Consider the following 22,918-nt stretch of genomic DNA (forward strand, 5'->3'; position numbering starts at 1 on the left):
TTTATAAATCTTGTATAAATATTTAGTTTATGTAATATTTTTAGTATTTTAGTATTTTAAAAATATCTTTTATTTTTAGTTATTTTTACGAATTCAGATTCGGATCCAGATACCAGTGAGTAATATCTATGTATAAAAAATCAATAAGTTTTTTTTAAGACATTTACAAAAGAATTTTTTGAGAGAACAAACTTTCGATCTTACGAATATGACAAAAAAAAAGAAAATAAATAAGTTCCGCTGTCAACTTAATCAAACTTACTTTTACCCATTTGTCTTCTTTTGTGAAAGAAAACCTTGATGTGTGTTGTTTTTTTTTTTGATAATCAGGAAATCATTTAAACCGAGTTGTTTATAAGGATAATTAAATATCTCTATCACCTGACGACAATATATAGATGGATAAATTTGAATTGAAACATATTTGAATTCATGTTCTTTGGTGACATTTGAAACGCTATGCACCACCCGACCACACCACATATGGTTCATGTATGTATTGTTGAAGGTTAATTTTGAAAATATATTACATAGACTAAAATTTGAACATTTAAACGAAAGATAATCTAACAAAAGTTTGAGATACGTGGTTGCTTTACGCTTCCATTCTTCCAGGGTGTACGACTGGTCTTGAATTTACATAACCTCTAAAACTTGACTTTTTGAATGAGGAGCAAAAATAGCTGATATAATAACATGAACACTACACGTTATTCGTTTTGGATTAATTAAATAATACAGACAACTAACTAATACATTGAAATAAACTAACGAATCAGAAATACCTGATATAAACTGCTGTAAGAGGTTAAGGGTTCAAACCTAACCAGCCACATTATTTATTATGCCTTTAGTCAAAAAAAAAAAGATAAAAAAATAAACAAAATAGTGCATGTTACTCGGTTTGGATTAACCAAATAATATAGACGACCAAAGTACAGCTCGTGGAAAACTGGTTCATAAAAATTATGGTGATTTCTTAACAAAGGGATAATAGTCACAATATGTCTTACTACTAATTAATGGTAACAATGATTTATTCACTCTCTATATTTATATCTGACTGCTACATCTCTTATATCTGACTGCTACATCTCATCTAAAGAAAAAAGATAAAAAAGTTGCAAGTAAGAGAAAAAAATAAAGCTCAAATTCAGTTTTAAGTTTTAACGTAGTTCCCAATCTCAGTTTGGCGAGAAATGTCGATACCGGAGGAAGAAGTTGCACTTCTACAAGATTTAGTTCACGACTCCGTCGACCACCGTGGAAACCCCGCCGGTAGATCTTCCACCGGAGGATGGAGATCCGCCTCTCTCATAATAGGTGAAAACAGTAAACTATGATTAACTAGTGTTTTGTTTTTCTTGTTGCTAAATCTTGATCATGGATGTTTCATCAGGTGTGGAAGTTGCAGAGAGATTTGCTTACGTTGGAATTGCATGCAATATGATCACTTACCTGACCGAACAGCTCGGACAATCGACGGCGAACGCCGCCGTGAACGTGAACACGTGGGCTGGAACAGCCTCGACGCTTCCTATTATAGGAGCTTTCGTAGCAGACGCTTATCTTGGTCGTTACCGGACAATTCTTGTATCTTCCCTCATTTACATACTGGTTGGTACCTTCGTCTTCTTCTTTCTCCATTAGTACCGAGTTTATCATGAGATTCAAATTTAAAATCATTTGACAATCATTGAATTGGTACTAATCTTTTTACATGTTTTTTTTTTTGAATACTAATGTTAGATTTCATTCACTCATTAACAAAGTACAAAAAAAATAATAATAAAAACTAAACCGGATGAAATTATTACAGGGGCTTGGACTACTGACCTTGTCGGCTATCCTAACCCTTATGGGATCGTCTGAGAATCGTAAACCTTCTTTCTTGATGAACGTACTTTTCTTTTGCTCTCTGTATCTTGTGGCCATAGCACAAGGAGGCCACAAGCCGTGTGTTCAAGCGTTTGGTGCGGACCAGTTCGACTCGGACCATCCTAAAGAGAGAATAGCTAGAGGATCGTTTTTCAACTGGTGGTTCTTGTGTTTGTCCGGGGGAATAGTAATATCGATTCTTGTGGTGGTGTATATACAAAGCAACGTTAACTGGGCGCTTGGATTTGGGATCCCTTGTTTGTTCATGGTTATGGCTCTTGCTATCTTCTTTCTTGGGAGAAAAACATACAGATATCCAAAGGAAAATCGTGACAAGAACAATAACGGTTTTGTAAGGATCGGTAGAGTTTTCGTCGTGGCATTCAAGAACCGGAAACAGATGAGTTTGAAACATTCTGGTCAGCTCGAGTAAGTTGCACATATCTCAAGTTTCTTCATATCATTTGCAGTGTCAGTTCTAAAATTTAGGGACAATAAACATTTAATATGGATTATGGTAAATAATTTTTAAAAAAGATTTGAGGGTCTATTGCAATATATATTATCTATAACAAAATTAGATTCAAAACCAATGTTTCATTAGATTGTGCCTGTTTTGATTATTTGAGTTTTGGTTTAGTGCTTGACTTGTTTTGACTTTTTTTTGTGTGTGTAACAAGATTCCTTGCAAAAGCGATGCTCTCAGGAGAAGGTGTAGAGCCATGTAGTAATATGGACGTGGAAGACGCTAAAGGTTTGATAATGCTTATTCCGATATGGATCACATCGATGATGAGCATGATTCCTTACGCTCAATACTCTACTCTCTTCACCAAGCAAGGTGTCACCGTGGACAGAATAATTTTGCCGGGCTTGGAGATCCCTCCAGCTTCTTTTTTGTCACTCGTGTCTATATCAGTTCTCATCTCGGTTCCGATCTACGAGCATGTGTTCTTGCCTATAGCCAGAAAGATTACAAAAAAGCCTAATGGGATCACGATGCTCCAGAGAATAGGAACAGGAATGGTGCTAACGTGCTTCAACATGGTTCTCGCAGCATTGGTGGAAGCCAAACGGTTGAGGATCGCTGAGGAGCACGGGCTCATTGACAAACCGGACGTAACCATTCCAATGTCTATATGGTGGTTCGTCCCTCAGTATATGTTGGTCGGGATGATCGAAGTGTTTGGTTTGGTAGGTGCACAAGAGTTCTTCTACGACCAGGTCCCGACAGAGCTCAGAAGTATCGGTCTTGCTTTTTCTTTGAGTTCATTGGGTCTTTCGAACTTCTTGAGCGGTCTTTTCATCATTGTTGTTGATTGGGCTACAGGGAGATATGGTGGACGCAGCTGGTTCAACAACAACTTAAACCGAGCTCATATTGATTATTTTTACTGGTTACTAGCCGCATCCACGGCCATTGCTTTCTTTGCCTTCGTGTTCATTTCCAGGTCGTATGTTTATCGTCGGGCAGACCAAGTCCAATAATTCTAAAGACAACTTATGTTGACTTTATTATCATATATTGGTGTTTTCCAACCTTGTAAGTTAATGTTTTATAATTCTATATTTTTTCCGTGTCAAAATCACACTTCATTGTATTGAAAAAGATCCTTTCATCAACCAATTGTAAGTTAAAAATATAACGTGGAAGCATACAAAAACGTATCTATATCAATCTCGTTGCTTGGTTCGATAAAGCTTTAATGCTTGAAACTACAAAGAGTCCATTTGTTGTAAATATGTATAAATATCATTTACTACAAATATATCTAGTTACGTGTTTTGTGCGATTCGTATGCTGCCAACACACCTTTTCCAGCTATAAAGATTTGCTACAAGGAACTGAAGACGTGTTACAGGCAGGGTCATATATCAAATAACGTACAAAACAAAACATAAGCACATACAAGGAAAAAATAAGAAAAACGGTAAAATCTTAAAGTTATAGATTCAGATTTGAGATATTTAGAAAAATACAAGATCAGTAATGACCAATAATTCTACTACAGAAAATAAAAATAGCAAATTGTCGTGGACTATACAACCTAGAACACCAAGCCACCACAATATCTTACAATTATACATAAAATAGAAATGTCATGAAAACGTGGAAGTCGGATTGATGTCTAAGACTCTAAAGCATGTGGCTTTTCAAATGGCACGTTCGTTGGAGCTGTTTCGTACCACTCGATCCACCAAAATATAGACGACAAGTAAATAAATTAATGTTGACAGCGCCAGAACTATGAGAAAAGATACAAAACAACAACCAGTTACATTTTCTGTAATCCAAACATTTACAGTGTAGAACTCAGAGACGCCTAAAGGACATGGACTCTTAGTTAAGCGTTCTTTCGAGTTGTTTTGTACCACATGATCAACCGACAAAAGCAAGCTATGAGAACATAAGAAAACTGTATATTAAATTCAATTGTCTGCCGAATAAGATAACCACAATGGAATGAAGTATCTAATTTCTAAGTGATTCAGCCGCACACAACGTATATCACACCGTACTAGACTACTAGCTGTGGTACGTGATCATATCAAAGATACATATTTTAATGGAACTTTAGTGTGTATATGGTTAGTATCAACTATAGCAAAAAACAACAATAGCTTAAATATAAACAAAATTTCACATTTTCACTACAGTAAATCCATCAGGGATTTGTGAGATTCCATAACTTTATAAAGTTATGTTTTCCACAGAGATTTAACATCATTGCAACGAAAAAAAGATCGATAGCCATTAGCCAACACCTGATTAAGCGGTGCGTATTTTTTAGCAAGATCTCAAATCTTAAAAAATAAGAAGTAAAAATAGATTGTGTGTGGATCTTGGATTTAAACGAAGGCATCGATAAGACGATAACCTCCAAAGTCTATCATTAAACTGACCAACAAAAAAGCCTGATATGTTTAACACTGCACGTTAATCTGTAAGAGCATCATTATCCCACATACCCATTTAGGGTCTCTTATTTATTTTTTATTACTGTTAAGCAATGAATGTGTGTTAAGAGACACAGTTAAAAGACCCCAACATTTATGTGCTCCAATGCAAGTCTCTTAATTGAAGGTTCTTAAAAGAAAATTAAGATGATTGATGAATAATGAATGAGTTAAAGGTGACTATCTATCTACAAGTGTCAGTCATAATGTTGTGTTCCAAGCTCTATCCTTAAGCAAACAAATTGAGTTGCATACCTAACGTGGTGTGACTATCTATCTACGAGTGTCAGTCATAAACAAAAAACAATCTACCAAACCCACAATAAAGCAGATGAGAAGGAAAGACGAACCGAAACTCAACCCCATCTCGGACAAGAACAAACATTTCATTAGCAAAGGAAACAGACATCCCGTTCGGCATCAACTTAGGGTTAAGCGCAATGGCTGCAGTTACAGAGGATGACTAGGTTCCTTCTTGTTCTGTTGTGCTTCTCAAACCTCAATTCTCCCTTGCTCTGTAACCTGATCACTAGACAGACAATAAAAGCTATTATTTTCTACCAAACCTCCTTTGCCATTAAAGAGTTCTACCCTTGCAAAGCTATTTTTTTCATATAACGATGGCTTCTTGATTTACTATCAACACAAAATATAAACCCACAAATAATAACGATGGAAGAAAAAAATTTGAACTATGTAGAAGCAAGCAAACAAACTAAGAAATATTCAAGACTGAGGCATGATACAAATGAATGAAGTTTTTTTACCTGTCTTCAGCTTTCAATCTTAGAACTTTAGGCATATGCCAAAACTCAGAGCCTTGAACACGAACCGTTCCGCCCTATGATCATTTACACAAAGATAAGCTTACTATCATGATCATCATCATCATCATCATCATCATCATCAAATTAAAGAATGATTACTCACACTGCCAACTACTTACAACTCTAGCGTTTGATGGATTTAGAGGACACAATTGTGAACCAAGTTCTTCCCTCCCATTATAATTCCAGGCTTGTACTTCAATCGTGTCCCTACCACAGGACAAAACCATATTAAGACCAGTAACCAATACAGACATAAACAATATCATCTACCTCTTTAGTTTTCCAATTAAGTGTTCAATTAAAGAACAATGGAAGTATCCTAAGATGGACAACTCCAAATTGAAGTTTCTTGAGCTGGGAACAAAGAAAGCAAGGATCTTTTAGAATCGGTGAAAAGGTGCTAACCGGTCTCGTTAACCTCAATGACGCAGACATCAGAGACAGTCTCGAAGAGGCGGAGGATATACACATATGAAGTCAGAGGGATCGAGAATGTCGCGGGAAGATAGAATGGTGGATTGATCGGAGAAATCGACGGCCCATCTCCGGCCAGTACCCATCACTGCTATGCCTTTGTCCATTCGCTTTAGTTTTTCGATCCACAAAACATAGATGAATAGCAAAGCAGCAGAAAAAAGATAAGGAAAAGATGAGGCGAAGAAGAGAAGGAGAAGTTGAAGGCGAAGAAGAAAAGGAGAAGAACAACTAAAACACAACACGTGTCTCAGAAGACGTCTCTTATTTCCCCAAATTAAAAGACGTTTCTTCTTAATTATGCTAATTTTCTTTTTCTTTAAATCCAATTAATGCTAAGAGACGGGAGTTGCATACCCGGATAAAGGTGCTCTAATGACTATTCAAATAATTGTCCACTAAACTATAGCTCGTGAAACACTCATCCATAAAAAAATTGCGTAATCACAACCAAATGATCTCCATGTCAGCAGATTGGATCGTAGAATTTGATTTGGTCAATATCTTGGCATCAAGTGAAATCACGTTCAAAAGTTAGCAAAACAGCGAAATCACGTTGACCTTTTTATAATTATATTATTTTGTTATATATATATTTATAGTAGCTGGTTGTAATCTTATAATAAGTACATAAAATTTATATATTTGAGTTTATAAATATGTACAAGTTTTATGTAAAAGAAAATCACTTTTGTTATACCGCTTCATATTTTGACACACACAACATGTCATTACGAAATACTTAAGAACACAAGGACTTTTACTGAAAATACTCTTTCAAATTTTAACATTTACAGAGGATTATAATAATGTTATACACACTGAATGAACAATTAAGAACTTTACAGCTGGAAAGGTTATTACTCATCCGTTAAGGATGAGAGAGGGTATCAAATCTGTTTAGCAGGGGCGTCGGGTGTTTTGTCGTCACCACCTTTGTCCTCTCTTTTGCAATGCTCTTACACGAAGACTGAGTTGTTATGTGGGTTGATGAACTGTCAACTGGGCCACTTGGGCTGTGAATAACATTGTCTTGGCCCATCTACTAATCAATTGTAAATTAATATGGATATAGTTTTTTTTTTGCTAAATTAATATGCATATAGTTATGACTGTTAGAACTTCTCATCACATTCTGATCTTAAAACAAGAGGAAGAAAAAGACTACAAAAAATGAATAATTTGAAGAACCGAAGATGAAATTATTCATTTTTCGTAATCTTTTTCTTCCGGAGGCCAAGAATTAATCACAAATCACAATCTAAAAGTTAATATGCATATAGTTACTTGAACTAATCACAAGTCACAATCTAAAAGTTAATATGCATATAGATTGTAATCACAAGTCACAATCTAAACGTATTTACAGATTTAACCACGTTCGTGTTCGTAAATTAATATGCATATAGTTACTTGGCGATGTATTTCCACCTTAAGATCAGAATGAAATTTAATTACGAAACTAATCACAAGTCACAATTTAAAAGTTATTCACAGGAACGGGGTTAAATCTGTAAATACGCGCCAAGCAATACGAACACGAGCCGTGGCAATTGGACTGGCTCGTAGCCACTGGGTAAGCACATCACTGATGAATGACCCAGAGGCCCCCGCACTTACAATACACGTGGCTTTCTCCAATTAGTCCTTATATGAAAATCAGTGGAACTACACGAGGGTATTATAGTAATAGATTTTTGAGGGGCCTTTTTATCGAAACGGATAATCAGTAGGAGAGGCTCGATCTCATCTCATCTCCCCCAAATCAAAGTAAACCCTAATTGTCTGTTCCTTTCCCTCTCTCTCTCTCGAAGGGGATCTTTGCTTTACTTACTTTCTCGTGAATCTCTCTCTGCATCTCTGTGGATTCGTCGAAGAGAGACGACATAGATCCGGTATGGCGAGTGATAACACGGGCGCGAAATCGAGCTCATCCTCTGCGGATTCGTACGTAGGGAGCTTGATTAGTTTGACTTCGAAGAGCGAGATCAGATACGAAGGCATCCTTTACAACATCAACACCGATGAATCCAGTATCGGTCTTCAAAACGGTACGATTCCCTTTCAGGATTGTTAGATGCGTAGTGTGTGATTCTGATTGTGTGTTGTTGAGCTTGAACAAGTAGTGCTCATGTCTAAGCTTATCAGATTGTAATCGAAGTCTTTGAAACTGTTGGTGGAGCATTGAATAAGCTTTAGTATATCCTCCTGATGCCGTGTAAGTTCAATCGTATGTATGTATTGTAGTCCGATCGTTTGGAACTGAAGGAAGGAAAAAAGATGGTCCTCAAGTTCCTCCTAGTGACAAAGTTTATGAGTACATATTGTTCCGTGGTACTGATATCAAGGTACGATTCTGCTTATGCCTCTCCTTGTATCATCACCTTTGTACACTAACTCTTCTTATTGTTGGCAGGATTTGCAAGTCAAAGCTTCTCCTCCAGCACAGCCTCCAGCTCCACCTACTCTGAACAATGACCCTGCTATCATTCAGGTGATTATCGTGCTACTGTTATAGAATAACCTTGCACAGATGTGTCTTCATGCTCCCGTTGTCTTTGTTTTTGCAGTCTCACTACCCTAGCCCCATCCCAACATCCAGTAGCCTGCCTCCTACCGTGAGCAATTCACTGTCTGACACTAGTTCTCATATCGGCCAACCTGGGCAGCCTGGGATGGGATTCCAAAACTCGATGCCTTTGTATCAGCCTGGTGGAAATCTTGCTCCTTGGGGAGCCTCTCCTCAACAACCACCTATGTATTGGCCAGGATACTACACCCCACCTCCCAATGGCCTTCCCCAATTGCATCAACAGTCTTTGATTCGACCTCCTCATGGGCTCCCTATGCCCGGTTCCCTGCCGCAACCTATTCCATATCCTAACTTTAATGCCCCTCCACCTACTGCTGGCTCATCAAATTTGCAGGGTTCAAGCTTGCCGGAACCACCCTCCTCACTGTTTCCTTATAGTAGCAGTTCTCAAACTCTAGCACCCAGTTCCTTGCCTTATGCTGGTCTACCTATGACACTGTCTTCAGGCCTGCAATCAACACTGCAGTCAGCACCATCTCCTTCCCTAGCTTCAGAGATGGCACCTCCTTTGTTTTCGAACAAAGCTCCTATTGCTGTACCTCCTACCCTACCTCAGGATACTAACTTGCTTCCCTTTTCTCTACCAACTACTAGAGCCACTGATTCAAGTGCTGCTGGCTTTCCACTGTCTAACAAGTCTGGTGTAGTTACTGATCCTATTTCTGTGCCACAGACAACACCATTAGCACCTGCTCCTGATTCTGGAGTTTCTAGTTCGATTAGCCAAGATAAGCCAAAACCTTTGCTGGTTACTCCTGGCCAACTACTGCAGTCTGGATCTGCTTCTGTCTCTTTGTCCCCACCCTCTAACAACGCAGATAAAGATTCTGAGGTGGTTCAAGTATCATCGTCAGCTGCGTTGGAACAATCTGTTCCCGTCACATCAGAAGCTCAACCTCCAATACTGCCATTGCCTTCCTCAAGGCCAACTCAGAAGGTTTTGAAACTTACTTAAATTTCCAAATCTTTTTATTTGCTCTTGCCATCCTTTTAAACGATAATTCTACTTCACTTGTTGATATGAGAACGAGCCTTGAATTCTAGATTAAAGAAATTGAGGAGTAATAAACCTGTAGCTGTTATATTTTGAACTTGTGGTAATGCCAATCCTATGCCTCTTTTTCTTTGTCAAAGAGTCATGAAAAGCGCTTGTAGTCTATATTAGATTTTGTAGCTGATCTTCGTTGTTTGATGATTAGTTGAACTTATTTACTGATTTTTTTTCCTCAGCCAAACGGACACTCCTACCCAACTCATAATGGTTACAGGGGACGTGGGAGAGGAAGAGGAAGAGGAGCAGGGGTAATATTCTTCTCTCTCGTATTTTGAATGTGCCGATGAAGTTAGATCATCAAATCATAGCCATGTATTCTAATAAAGTAATAATCCTCCTTGTTGGCAGCGATCACACCAGGTAATGAAGTTCACTGAAGATTTTGATTTCACAGCAATGAATGAAAAGTTCAATAAGGATGAAGTATGGGGTCATCTTGGAAAGAGCACCAATGGTGATGGTGATGATGATTTCTCGATCGTAGATGAACCTGAGGTGCCTAAAGTCGAGGTCAAAGTAAGTGAAGTATACTCATAATCAAATTAAACCCCCATATTCCCTCCCCCCTCTCTGGTCTCATATACCTTTTATTGTTGTATTGATGTAGCCTGTTTACAACAAAGACGACTTTTTCGATAGCCTCTCGTCAAATTCCGGTGACAGAGATTCCCAAAATGCAAGGCCTAGGTTCTCAGAGCTACGCAAACTAGATACTGAGGTACACTCTTTTATATATTTCCACATTCGAAAAGCAGGCTGTACATAATTATTGCCACCTCGTTTTCTGGAGATACTCAAAATTTCTAGAATCTGAAGAGAAACTCAGTGACACTTGACAAACGGTATTGGTATATGATTCCAGACATTTGGTGAATTCTCAAGATTCAGAGGAGGCCGAGGAGGGCGTGGTGGTTATGGTCGAAACGGTCATTCCCGTGGTGGTTATGGTGGTCGTGGCTATGGCGGCTATAATGGGCGTGGCGGTGGTGGAGGCTACGGGTATGGTGGTCGTGGCCAAGGGAGAGGCGTGTGAAATCGTACATCCCTAAAAGTTGTGCAAAAAGGATTTCTAAAAGACTCGGGAATCCGATGGAGCTCATCATACTTTTGAGTGCTTTTGGTATGTTGCAATAAAACAAACACTTAAAAAGAGTCTTTATGTATTACTTTTGTTGTTAGAGAAACCCCACCTGTGTGGTTTTCGAGTGTATCAATTTGATTTGCGATCTTTTGTTATAAGACTTTCAGTATTCACTGACATTTCCTTTGGTTTCTTTATAATACCGTCTTTCAGTATTCAATGACATTTCCTTTTGTTTCTTTATAATCTGTATAGCTTCTTACCTTGTGTGAAATTTATTATGGTGACCATTGACTTAACAATTGACTTTTTAGAGTAGTAGCAGCCTTAGATAAAAATGGGCTATACAAGGAGATAAATAGACAGAGGTCCATTATACATAGATCCATAATTTCTTTTTGTAATTTGAACGGAATCACTTTGTCGGCTACTCTTTAAAGTCTGAGTGAGGGTACAGTCACACTGTAGACAAACTTTGAAGAGAGAGAGAGAGAGACAGAGAATAGAATGGGAAGTGCTTCACTTGTCTTGTTTGCGAGACTCTCGGGTTTAGTAATAGCGGTTTTGGTTCTGTACTGGGCTCTCTTGCTCGTCCCTCATCAAGGCCTCACATACTCTGTAATTTCTCACGCTCCTTGTTGATTTCAAGTGGATCTCTCTCTCTGTATTCTAGTCTTCAATCAAGTTTGTCTTTTTGTAGACTCTTCATCCTCTGCTGATGGTGATTGGCTTCATTCTTGTAAGTGGAGAAGGTAGTAGTGATCCATCCTCCCTCTCTTTCTCTCTTCATACTCCTTTTAAAGATTTCATCTCTTTTCTTGAATAATACATTTGATTAATTGGATAATGCAGCGATTCTGATACATAAATGGTTGCCTGGTTCAAGAAAAACGAAGAAAGCAGTTCATCTATGGCTACAGGGAATGGCATTGGTCTCTGCTGTGTTTGGGATATGGACAAAGTTTCATTACCAATCTGGAGTTTTCTCAAACTTCTACAGTCTCCATTCTTGGATGGGTCTACTCTCTGTTTCTCTCTTCTCTGCTCAGGTCCGTCCCTTTTTTTCTTCTTCTCACCAACATTATTAATTTTAATTCAATTATTATATTAATCATCTGACATTTTTAATGTATTATCAAATTCATCATCCAAAAGTGCGAAAGACTAGATGCTTTCTTGATGAAAAAATAATTCAAAAGGTTGGATTACCCGTTGTTGTCATTATTATTTTTCTTTTTAAAAAGAAATATATTTTCAATCAATAATGTAAAAGATTGACTAAGGAAGAAACTGAGTACCCACTTGGGATTAGTTTCTAATTGCTACGGAAACTGACAAGATTCCCTCTAAAAATATTTAATTAATTATTTAAACATATAGATTAGAACCATTCATTATTGTCACTTCAGTCTATACGCTATGTCCTATTTATTTCAGTGCAGTAAGTATCCCACGGCACGAGGCTCTTTAAGGTAGGGTCAATAGTTCGTTTTAATAGATGCGGGGTTTGATTGTAATTACTTCTTTTTTTTCTTCCCTGAGTGAATATTTATTAACGTTGTGTTGCAGTGGGTGACTGGATTCTTGAGCTTCTGGCATAGAGGAGAAGTCCGGACAACAAGAACCACTTTCCTTCCATGGCATGTCTTCCTCGGACTCTACACCTACGGTCTAGCCATTGCCACCGCCGAGACCGGCCTTCTTGAGAAGCTCACTTTCCTTCAGACAAAGAGAAACGTTCCAAGACGCTGTCATGAGTCAACGATCGTCAACGGTCTTGGTCTCGGCTTAGTTCTGCTCAGTGGCGTTGTTATAACAGCTGCTGTTTTGCCAAAGTATCAGAGACATTCTGGTAATGAGAAACTCGTTTATTCATCTCAAGATCGTCCCAAATGTTTGACTTCTTAGAGTTTTTTTTTTCTTTTCAAATTTTAGTTTTGTATTGATTTTGGTGACAAAACACGTGTCTGGTGTACAAATTAATGTATTATTACACATTGTGATGATGAGACTTCTGTCTACAAATTTGGCTCCTCCAACTTTTCCTTGAATCTGAGACGGTAAAGGAATCACTCTTCTTTGGTCTCCAGCTTCTATCAATAGCTCAGAGCCTCCTCTGTACTGCAGTTTCATCAAAAGCAAAGATCGTTTCAGTAACCAAAGAGAGTTCAAAATGGAGATGAGGTGTTTTTTTCTCACCTGGTAGAGTTTGATTTCAGATTTTTCAAACCCTGGCATGAACAGAGTCACTGATTTGTTAGCTGTATCAAATGTCACTGGTGGTGTCAAGCTAGTTCCTTGGCTTACTGTTCCTGAAAGAATCTCCCTTACACTCGAATTTGCTTGATCCATCAGAATCTTGTCCCAATCCAGACCATTCCCAGTAAACGGAACTGATGCAGAAGCAAAAGGCAGCGGCACAAACTCTTCTTTTGTGCTTTTGTTTAACTCAGTTGTCAGGTTCGAAGAAGAAGATATAGCAAAAGCAGCAGAAGCATGAGATCCTGCTTGAATTGTACAACCCCAATAACGTAATGCGGATTTAACAGACATGGGATTGTTTGGATCCATTACAAGAAAGCTCCTGAATCTGTCTGGATCTCTCAACGTAGAAGCACCAGTCTGTAAGTTTGCATAAAATTCACAATGAGGGCTACATTAGTGTGAGAAGAAACTGAGTTATATGGAAGAGATAGATAGAGAGATACCTCCAAGAAACGTTCCAAAGTATCCCACATGGCAGGACTTGTCTGACCATCAAAAGGAGACTTGTTGCCGCTTATGTTCATTGACTCATCAACAAATCTCATGATGGAAGGACTTGTTAGCCTCCCAAGATCTGTCTTCTCTGCCAAACTCCTCAGATACTTCACATACAATCTGCCACACAAAACCCATATAATAATACTTAAAAAATAAGGGTTGCAAGAAAAGAAAAGAAACACAGAACAGTTCAAACGAGAGACCTTGTTTTACTGCTTAAACCTATCATCCGAAGAGTCTCTTCAGTGCTGATACCATCGTAAACTATAACGTCGAAAGCCTTTCCCTTGTGGTCCTTTCGGGTTGCTTGCCTGAAGAAACCAACAAGCCTCTCGAGTTCAAGCATTGAGAAGATGGAGTCCATCCCTGGAAGCACTCCTAGCTCTTCTCCAACAACCTAACTTCACAAAAGGACTTTAAAAAATCCCAACAATTCTTTCTCTGACACTGACACTATAGCAGATAATAGAAGATGTGGTGGTTCACATACCTACCCCTTCAAGAACACCTTGGGTCATATTAAGTCGAGCATCTGCTTGCTTCAGCTGTTTCAGAGGTTCTAGTAGCATCTGCATTGTTTTATTTTCCATAGAAAGGTTGTTGAGTAATGTTGAAGCTTTTGTTCCAGATGGAAATAGAGAAGGGACACAGTTACTTTTGTAGTTTCCAGCCTGATGACGGAGAGATGGTCGTTGAGTAAGGTAGGAGAAGTGGCGATCTTGGTTCCAAGGAGGAAATCAGGAGAAGGGTCTTGACTCTGTACCACAAGGCATGTACTGAGCCCAGCCAATGCGTAGTGCTATGAGCATCATAGTTATTAGTTAGTAACAAACATCAAGTATTCAACTTTATACAGATGACAAATACCAGATGCAACAAAACATGTTAAAGCTTTGATCTTTCAGGTACAGAACAGTCAATACGAAGTCGAATTTTCACACCATAGATTCGTGGTCTTGTTTTTTTACCTGAGCGGCGAAAACAGAGGCGGTGGTCTTGCCGGAGCCGCCTTTGCCGAGAAAGGTGACGAATTTGGTGGGTTTCTGAGAAGATTCAGATGTTGCCACTGCCACCACCACAGAAGCTGATCGGTGTCGGTGTTTCCTGGAAGCTGAAGCCGATGCCGTCACCACAAGGGATGAGAGGATATCCAGACCAGGGCTTGAGCATGATGTAAGAGAATAAGAAGAAGCTAGCAAAGTCACCATTTTTTTTGTATGAATTCAAGATAATGAGTAATCTGGAGGCTTTGAGCGGCTTTGTAATAAAGGAGTAACGGATCTGACACAGCGACGCACAATTGACGCTTTGAATTCGACCCGTACCGACCGAACTCTTCACATGTTCGAACTACTTTTATCCACTCGTGAATGTTTGTTTTTCTATTTGGTCATTTAGTTGCAACTAATCTATACTATTAAAAGGGAAGCAGTCTTCAAAATCAACTTATACAATTTATTTTGGAACCTTTCATTTTTTTATTCCAACCTATTACATACTAGAATAAGACCCGCGCGCATGCGCGGGGTGAAAAAAATTCAATGTAAATAAGTAAGATTTCTATATATACATATAGTGTGGTAATGGGTAACAATATGAGAATAATGAAAACGACATTACTAAAAATGAATTCCAAAGTACGAAATTATATTGGTTTAATAGTTAAATATGTTTGTAGGTATTTAGATATTGTATAAAAGCATTGTCTCGATTGTCACATAAACAAATATTATAGTATCACAAATTATTAGAATATGTCTACTATATAAAGAATAACTAAACATATTGTGGTTTTTGTTATTTTGTGTTGGACTGGTTCTATCTAAAGGCCCATGGCTTCCCCATTTTTAAAGAAGAAAGTATGTTAGTGTGTATATTATAAGGAATGTTGACAATTGACGATAAAATCCCAAAATGAAAAGAAAATAACATATATCGATGGAAGGGAAAAAAGAGGAATCTGTTGCACACAAAAAGAAAGAAGGGAATCCAGATCGAACAGGGTGGTTCCAAAACCAAAATCGATGAGGTGGATTTCCCGTAAAGAACGGTAATTAAGAAAATCTTATTTCAATCTTATCAAAATATATTCGATTATGAATGATTTGTGATGTTCGTTTAGCTAAGGTTCTTTTTTTTTTGATAAAAGGCCAACGTTTTCTCACCGATTGTCTTTTTCTTCTTATTGATCAAACGCAACTGAAATAGATTGTAATAAGGCTTGGAGAACGTAACGTATCAACACTTTCAAAATATTCTGACCATGTAACCGAATAGATCGAAGATGGCAATCAAAACCTCACAAATGTATTCAGGATCGAGATTTGATAATAGAAAAAAAACACTAAATACTTACTACTTTTGCTTTTTTCTCTGAAGTAAAAAAGGTTAATGACATCTAATTTAACAGTTATTGATATATTTTCAAATGCAGTCAACCTTATTTTCGGTCCAACCAGTTGCTAACAATCAAGAAATTGGAAATCAATCTTCTTGCAGTTAAATAAGGTTAGTATTGAGAGATTGCTACAACTGTGTTAATTTTTAATAAAATATTGGTTTAGATAGTATTAGTGGTTAATAAAATTAAACATAGAAACATAGTTTAACATGATGAAGATGAACAAATGATTTTTTCTTTAACAAAAAAACATAGAAAAAGATAGTAAAACAATAAGTTTAAAATAAAACAAAAACAGACGGAGACACATAAAATATGAAAGCAAAAAAATATAACTAAACGTTGCAAGCAAAAACAAATATTAGAACCAGCTCATCCCTGATTCTTTTCTTCATTAATCACAGTTTGGAATCCTATAAAACATATGGAAAATAACTGAGCATAAATTTAAAGTCACGTTAGTTTTTTATTCAGTAGTAAAATTGTAATACCTCATTTTGAAAGACTGATCTCTAGAATATCATCAGGCTCAGTTTTTTTTTCGAAAATCCATCAATGGCAGTCACTTGCTTGAATTCACTTTATCATGATCCAAAAAATAATGTCACCATAAACAAATGTTAAAATCACTTAATACTGTTTTAAGAATTAGAACTGTAACCTACCAACACTCCAATCAATTTGCGAAAAATGTAAAACACAGACAACTATGTAAAACTTGAGCAACTTTTCCATTTGCCACAACTTAACGTGTACATACCTGGCAGTAAGATTAAAATAAAAATATTTTAGCTCATATGAAAGGACCACCAAAGTGCATTCCAGTGAAATTCACCATCAATTATGGAAACACTTTGACTTATTAAAAGATCGAATTGGCTAACGAATTCTTTCTTCACGGTACATGGATCATATCTCCCTAAAATATAAAGTAAAAACACAAGAAGAATTACAATATGACCACAAAATGGTATTCATAAGTTTATCAAAGGAATGCATAGACAGTGAACAACTGACCTACTTTTAGAATCAACTAAGACAATTTCAATGGTCTCTACCACAACACCAGAGTACTGCTTCCACATACGAATTACATTAGCTATAATATTTTACATGGACTTGTATGGCTTCAAATCGTTAAAAAAATCTAAGCCATTTCAATCGTTATGAATGGAAAAATAACTCAAGAGTGAAGTAAAAATTAGAAAGATGATATGTTAAAAGCAGTCCCGTCTATGTATTTATATAAGTTCATAAATTTAGTGTCATAAATGCAATATGTATATGTAATATATGAAAATATATGACTAAACAAATTAATTGGTAATCCACAATTGAATAAATTGAAATTTAGACGGGAATTTTGGAAGTTAATATCTTGCCAAAAAGACTATTTTGGACAATTTTTGATATGCAATCAAGGATTCCGTTTTGAGTATTGTATTCAAAAGTTATATTAATTACGTCAAATAATGATAATCTCATATCCAGGCTAGCGTCAATAAAGGCAATCAACGAAAGCTATAATAGCATATTTTTGCTTGCCTTATTGTATGGAAAAGCAGTAATTTGAAAACCAAATTTGCGTGGAGAAGATGATGACATAAAACTTTCCCTAATTTATCTTATTTTCCTTATTTCGTTGGGATTTTAATTGCATTTCAACTTTGTATAGTAATCTTGACCATAAATTTATTTTAAAAATTTCCTGATGTTAAACTAACAAACCGATTGGTTGGAATAAAATGGAATTAAACAATTTTGTAATATGTATGTACCAAGTGATTTTATAAAATGCGTACCAAAACAAATATAGGACTAAAATGATGTCAGAACGTGTTGCAAATACTGTAATTCTATAAAAATAATTTCACTTCATTAACAGTAGACAAATATATTTGCAGGTTTAGGAATTTACAATGTATATGTGACACTATATATATTTGCATGAACGAATGACTATTTTATACAAACAATAGCAAATGACTATTTTATACAAACAATAGCAACTTTGTAATGTACTGTATGTTTTTATGTTTGCAGGTTCCAAACCAATAGGAGAGGCCATGTGCAGTCTCATGTTCATGACCAGCGAATGAGATCATGTTAAACAGGTTTGGAATCTTATGTGTGCAAGCCCACGATAGTTAACATATAACTATGTTATATACCGATTTATAAAGTTCCGGCAATTATTATCTTTTTGAACTCAGTCCACTGGCATTATTTGTGAATTACTTAGATTGCCGTGGGTATTTCGAAAATGGGTCTGAGGAACCCTGGCTGTTTGACACGTTAGTTAATGGCATCATGTAAATATAGTACCATTTGAAGATTATTTTTTTATTTTATTTCACTTTTAATAATAAAGGAATATAGAAAGTGAAAATAATGCAACTAATTTCATATGCAAATCATGGAAAAACGAATCTAATTAGTTCCTAATTCACACACTATTTAATATTTGTCAAAATCCAATTTCCATATGCAAAACAAATTTGGAAAATCTTCGTAAAGATCATTTTAATATATGGAAAGTTGAAAGGAAGAGAATAATCAAAATTCGATTTCGAAATAAAAAAGATCATAATTGACTCTCTATTTAATATGAGTCATAATACGATTTCCATATGCAAAACAAATTTACAAAATCTTCTTAAATATCATTTCAATATATGGAAAGTTGAAAGGAAGAGAATAATCAAAATTCGATTTCGAAATAAAAAGATCATAATTGACTTTCTATTTAATATGAGTCATAATACGATTTCCATATTCAAAACAAATTTACAAAATCTTCTTAAATATCATTTCAAAATATAGAAAGTGGAAATGAATGAAATAATCACGTGGACCATACACTCGAATCTCGAAATTGACTTCTTTCCTTTTATACATATACGGACATGAAACTATGTATAAGGAACATACGAATATGCATGTCTGTCTATTGGCAATAGCCGTAATATCCTAAGGTGAGTAAGTCTTCTTTCATAAAGGGTCTGAGAAGGAACCTCGTGCCGACACGTCGTCAAATTGGCAAAGTTGAAAATATAGTACTCTTTAAAGGTTATTCTCTATTTTTGCTTCCATTTTAATACTAAGGGGATAACAAAATCTTATAACTAACATATTTTATAGCAATTTAATAAGATTCTCATTCGTTTAAATAAAGTCTATTACTGTTATTAACTTTAAATGTTACTATAATATAAACCGTTGACTTCTAATATTTTAAATATGTGCGTAAGAAAGATTTGTATAAACCACTGTTTCTATTATTAATGTTTATATAATTTTTTTTTATCGAATGATGGTGTGGAATTAATTTAAAATAACATTATACCTCATCTATACTATTAAAAGAGGATTACTACCCAAAAATTTACTTAAAAAACTGTTGAATCCTTTCACTAACTATTATTTTTCGTCCAACTATTTGAAAAATTGATTTGCGGATGCGGGTTATGAGTTTTTTTATGCGGGCTTAGTACGGGTTGGTGGATTTTAGATCGCGGCTACCCGTCGACCCGCAAATTATTTAAAAAATAAAAATTAAAAAAGTAAATACTTTTTTAAATACAAGAATTCAAAAATAATAATTTAAAATTTAAGTCATGTATAATTTTTTATTATAAATATACTTTTATAGTAATTAAATTAAATAATGATTTTTAAAATATGTATATAACCCACGGATAACCACAAAATTAAGCAGAGCGGATGCATGTACAATATTATTTGTTTGCAGGTTGTGCGGGTCATATTTTTAACCAAAACAAAGTTGAAAATCCGCGGGTTGGCGGGTCAGCGGGGCGAGTTCGATCCGCAACTCAGCCTTAACCGTGCATATACCGGATCAATTTTTAAATTACAATATATTTTGATCTAAATTTATACACAAATATGATTATAAAAATACAAATATAATCAGAAAGAAAAAACAAATTTAAAAAATTAAATTTAAAATAAAAGAATATACCCGTCAAAATCTAGTTATTTAATTAAACCTATTCTCATAATCCTTTTTATAATGCTTCTAGCGTAATAAAATTTGGTTTGAGTTGGATTGAACCGGGTTCAACAAAATTAAACCACATCCTGAACCGACACGGAGAAAAAAATAATCTAGCCGCTTTGTGTAAGCAAATATGTACTAGAACGGAAACGTGTAGCTGAAGAAAAGGCTGCTTCAAGAAAGCTAGGTTTGGGGATTGGAGCTAGAGAGGCAACGAGAAGGAAGATATGCCGCAGGGTCAGCGTCAAACTTATCGAGTGGAGGATTCAAACCTTCATCATTGTCTAAAACCCCATCATCAAGCAAGTAAAAGGAAGCTGTAGTTTATTATCAACTATGCTTGAATCGTTGAACAAAAACTAGTTACAACCTTGAGAGAGCAATTGCAACTACAAAAGTCTACTACAACAGTACAAAATAAACCTACTTGCCTACTTGTTGCTGTGAGAGACGACTCACTGGAAGCTCTTTCTCCACGTCGGGCGTTCCCCTCTCTAGAAACACGTTGATCCTCCACAACACCATCCTACTCTCCATTCTCAGGCCTTTGATCTCACATAGCTTCCAAAGCAAAGCCTTGAGGAAACTGTAATCATTACCACCATACCACTCCACCTGTTTCTTCACAATTCTTTCAACATCTCTGAAAGCTCTCCTCACAACCCCAACTTCCATTCCTCTCCCCACAAGCTCTCTCGCCGAATCAACCATCTTATCAACAATCTCCTCAGCTGATCCAGCGTAGACCTCTAACAAGTGAACAGCAGCACAGAACCCACCCACAAACGCCAGCACCCAGCAACCGTTATCCACCAACAACGGTGAATTCAACCTTCTCATTATCTCCGGGAGAAGAGTATTAACCGCGTGAACCACGTTCTCGTTATCATCAAGCACCATCGTCGTCAAACACTGGAAGATATAAACAGCTCTCTCGAACTGCGTGCTGCATTCCGATGCGATATAGTCCCATACCTCGAACCATTTGTCCTCTTGGTAGTAGTACAACTCGAGTGCAACGTGATACACCACCTTGCCTAGAATCTTGAACGTGTTCTCCGGAACTCCTACTTCAGTGAGGCAAGAGATAAGCAGTTTCTTGAGATGTCCCATCTCCACAACATCGATCTCCACTCTCTTTGACGTGTGGTCACAAAGCATATGGTGGAGCCTTCCCACCGCTATCTCCCTAGACTTGTCATCCATCTTAGTTGACGCCACCATGCGCAAGATCTCCACTGCAGATACGGTCTTTAACTTGTTGTACAAGTCTAGGTCAAACCCTTGAGACTGGTCGAGTTTGAAGGCTTGGTCATCAGAGACAATTTGATAGATCTTCCTCGCAGACTCTTTGGTGTGTGTTCCTCCGACACCTGAGATCTTGAACGCAAGCTCTGACAAAAAACCGCATTGGTTCCTACTGTATCTACACGTGTTGGAGTCTTGCGCAAGGAACTTGGCGAGATGTGCAAGCCCTCGTCGCAGAAACTCTTCCTTACCTTTCCTCACGAGCTGATTAGCTGACTTGAGAACAGTGCCAAGAATCTTCCTCGCCAAGTCGAAACCTATTTCTGAATTCGAAATCTGAATCCCAAGCTTAACGGCAGTTTCAAGAGCCAGAGTCCAGCGCTCTTCGTCTGTTTCTTGCTGATCAAGCAACACGTCATCGATCTCTTCGACAAAGTGTTTCAAGAACCGGTTGATGAATCCAATATCATCGAGTAAAGGCAAGTCTAGGAAGACGTTGAAAGCTCTAACGGGATCAGTGTTCACGAGCGTAACCATACAATCTCCAAGCTCGTCCCATCCGTGACGATCAAGCTTCACGACATTGCTTGCCACGCAAGAAACGATTCTTCTTAGGATCTTTGTATCAGGTTTCTTGGCTTCAGGCATCGTCAGGCAAGAAACAAGAAGAGGCTTTATAACACGGAGCGCGACGAGAGAGAGATCGAAGCCGCGGTTTCTCAGACCGGTGAGAGCTTCGGAGAGGAGACAGATGGATCGGAACCTGAAGAGGTCGTCGGAAGAGTGTAGGTACACCTTGAGGAGCTTTAGGGTTAAGCAGTTGGGGAAGTTGGCGACGCAGAACTTGTGCAGAGCTTGCGCGTTTTGATGCGCGTTGGTTTCTTGACGGTTGAAGAGGTGTTCGACGACGTACGCTAAGCCTTCGAGTCTTGGAGTCGCGAGAATGTCCCTGGCTGCTAACATGAGCAGTGAAGATTCCGCCATTAATGTGTCCAATGCAAACGTGTGTTCTCATGCAAGTGATGATACATATATGACTTTACTTAGGAGTAGATAGTATATATAAGGTTAATAATCTGGTTTTCGTTTTTTTTTCTTCCGGTATACAGCTTCTTTACAACTTAATACCTCATCAAATGTACGTAATTATATTTGGTTTAACAAAAAAAAAATACTTGTTTGGTTCGATTTTTTCTATTTCGTTTGATTTAGTTTGGTTTTGATAAAAAATAGCTTAAAAATGTAATAAATTTGTTTAGTTTATACTCTGATCATTTGTTTGGCTAATAGAACATTTATTTTTGTTTCCAAATTTTAAATAATTAATATGTATATATATGTATTATATTTTATAGATCATAAAAATGAATTTTTATAAATTTTACTTTGATATGTTTGTAGTCTACACACTACACTTTATGGCCGGTCCTGCCAACTATATATTATAAACACTTTGGAGTTTGTAAACGGGAAAATCGCATAAAAAACCCTCAAGGTGGCAGCCACTTACACTTTAAACCCTCAGAGTATTTCACAAGCACTTTAAACACTCAAGTTGGCAAATTTAGCATATTAAACCTCCAATCCGGCTTACTTGTACATCAAGTCAAAATCATAACC

The 22,918-nt window shown here is 36.9% G+C and overlaps 6 protein-coding genes across 11 annotated transcripts; 3 read left to right on the forward strand and 3 right to left on the reverse strand.

The window, feature by feature from the left end:
* Nucleotides 1-1,068: 1,068 nt before the first annotated feature.
* LOC108831310 (protein NRT1/ PTR FAMILY 5.15-like) lies at nucleotides 1,069-3,464 on the forward strand. The gene is made up of 4 exons (XM_056998656.1): nucleotides 1,069-1,323; nucleotides 1,400-1,617; nucleotides 1,820-2,307; nucleotides 2,559-3,464. The coding sequence occupies exons 1-4, from the start codon at nucleotides 1,200-1,202 to the stop codon at nucleotides 3,364-3,366; spliced, it is 1,638 nt and encodes a 545-aa protein (XP_056854636.1). The 5' UTR covers nucleotides 1,069-1,199; the 3' UTR covers nucleotides 3,367-3,464.
* Nucleotides 3,465-5,192: 1,728 nt separating this feature from the next.
* On the reverse strand, nucleotides 5,193-6,494 carry LOC130504078 (UPF0664 stress-induced protein C29B12.11c-like; the record flags this gene model as incomplete). 6 transcript variants are annotated; one of them, XM_056998653.1, is given in 4 exon segments in its annotated part: nucleotides 5,193-5,358; nucleotides 5,604-5,677; nucleotides 5,783-5,873; nucleotides 6,072-6,494. In XM_056998653.1, a coding segment is annotated over 1 exon segment (65 nt), but the record flags the coding sequence as incomplete, so codon positions are not given.
* A 1,387-nt stretch (nucleotides 6,495-7,881) lies between these two features.
* Nucleotides 7,882-11,114, forward strand: LOC108831306 (protein decapping 5-like). The gene is made up of 8 exons (XM_018604864.2): nucleotides 7,882-8,191; nucleotides 8,388-8,488; nucleotides 8,557-8,634; nucleotides 8,711-9,670; nucleotides 9,964-10,035; nucleotides 10,136-10,303; nucleotides 10,395-10,505; nucleotides 10,650-11,114. The coding sequence occupies exons 1-8, from the start codon at nucleotides 8,038-8,040 to the stop codon at nucleotides 10,818-10,820; spliced, it is 1,815 nt and encodes a 604-aa protein (XP_018460366.1). The 5' UTR covers nucleotides 7,882-8,037; the 3' UTR covers nucleotides 10,821-11,114.
* A 146-nt stretch (nucleotides 11,115-11,260) lies between these two features.
* Nucleotides 11,261-12,776, forward strand: LOC108831311 (probable transmembrane ascorbate ferrireductase 4). The gene is made up of 4 exons (XM_018604868.2): nucleotides 11,261-11,486; nucleotides 11,569-11,620; nucleotides 11,721-11,917; nucleotides 12,438-12,776. The coding sequence occupies exons 1-4, from the start codon at nucleotides 11,376-11,378 to the stop codon at nucleotides 12,774-12,776; spliced, it is 699 nt and encodes a 232-aa protein (XP_018460370.1). The 5' UTR covers nucleotides 11,261-11,375.
* On the reverse strand, nucleotides 12,741-15,008 carry LOC108831309 (uncharacterized protein At1g26090, chloroplastic-like). The gene is made up of 7 exons (XM_018604867.2): nucleotides 14,600-15,008; nucleotides 14,287-14,430; nucleotides 14,126-14,200; nucleotides 13,835-14,028; nucleotides 13,577-13,748; nucleotides 13,068-13,490; nucleotides 12,741-12,989 (listed from the first exon to the last, which is right to left on the reverse strand). The coding sequence occupies exons 1-7, from the start codon at nucleotides 14,837-14,839 to the stop codon at nucleotides 12,741-12,743; spliced, it is 1,497 nt and encodes a 498-aa protein (XP_018460369.2). The 5' UTR covers nucleotides 14,840-15,008.
* A 5,223-nt stretch (nucleotides 15,009-20,231) lies between these two features.
* LOC130504079 (uncharacterized) lies at nucleotides 20,232-22,424 on the reverse strand. The gene has a single exon (XM_056998655.1). It carries the CDS (start codon nucleotides 22,280-22,282, stop codon nucleotides 20,474-20,476), a length of 1,809 nt encoding a protein of 602 aa, XP_056854635.1. The 5' UTR covers nucleotides 22,283-22,424; the 3' UTR covers nucleotides 20,232-20,473.
* Between the last annotated feature and the right edge of the window lie 494 nt (nucleotides 22,425-22,918).

Source organism: Raphanus sativus, unplaced genomic scaffold, assembly GCF_000801105.2.
Source record: "Raphanus sativus cultivar WK10039 unplaced genomic scaffold, ASM80110v3 Scaffold1345, whole genome shotgun sequence".
Lineage (NCBI taxonomy): Eukaryota > Viridiplantae > Streptophyta > Magnoliopsida > Brassicales > Brassicaceae > Raphanus > Raphanus sativus.

Bases quoted from the DNA above. Each gene is read 5' to 3' on its own strand.
- LOC108831306 (XM_018604864.2), top strand. From the start codon at position 8,038: ATGGCGAGTGATAACACGGGCGCGAAATCGAGCTCATCCTCTGCGGAT. The intron at 9,671-9,963 runs GTTTTGAAACTT...TTTTTTCCTCAG, and splicing joins CCTCAAGGCCAACTCAGAAG to CCAAACGGACACTCCTACCC. The intron at 10,036-10,135 runs GTAATATTCTTC...CCTTGTTGGCAG, and splicing joins GAAGAGGAAGAGGAGCAGGG to CGATCACACCAGGTAATGAA.
- LOC108831310 (XM_056998656.1), top strand. From the start codon at position 1,200: ATGTCGATACCGGAGGAAGAAGTTGCACTTCTACAAGATTTAGTTCAC. The intron at 1,324-1,399 runs GTGAAAACAGTA...ATGTTTCATCAG, and splicing joins ATCCGCCTCTCTCATAATAG to GTGTGGAAGTTGCAGAGAGA. The intron at 1,618-1,819 runs GTTGGTACCTTC...AAATTATTACAG, and splicing joins CTTCCCTCATTTACATACTG to GGGCTTGGACTACTGACCTT.
- LOC130504079 (XM_056998655.1), bottom strand. From the start codon at position 22,282: ATGGCGGAATCTTCACTGCTCATGTTAGCAGCCAGGGACATTCTCGCG.
- LOC108831311 (XM_018604868.2), top strand. From the start codon at position 11,376: ATGGGAAGTGCTTCACTTGTCTTGTTTGCGAGACTCTCGGGTTTAGTA. The intron at 11,487-11,568 runs GTAATTTCTCAC...GTCTTTTTGTAG, and splicing joins ATCAAGGCCTCACATACTCT to ACTCTTCATCCTCTGCTGAT. The intron at 11,621-11,720 runs GTAGTAGTGATC...TGGATAATGCAG, and splicing joins CATTCTTGTAAGTGGAGAAG to CGATTCTGATACATAAATGG.
- LOC108831309 (XM_018604867.2), bottom strand. From the start codon at position 14,839: ATGGTGACTTTGCTAGCTTCTTCTTATTCTCTTACATCATGCTCAAGC. The intron at 13,491-13,576 runs GTATCTCTCTAT...GCAAACTTACAG, and splicing joins CTTTGGAACGTTTCTTGGAG to ACTGGTGCTTCTACGTTGAG. The intron at 12,990-13,067 runs GTGAGAAAAAAA...ATGAAACTGCAG, and splicing joins CTGAAATCAAACTCTACCAG to TACAGAGGAGGCTCTGAGCT.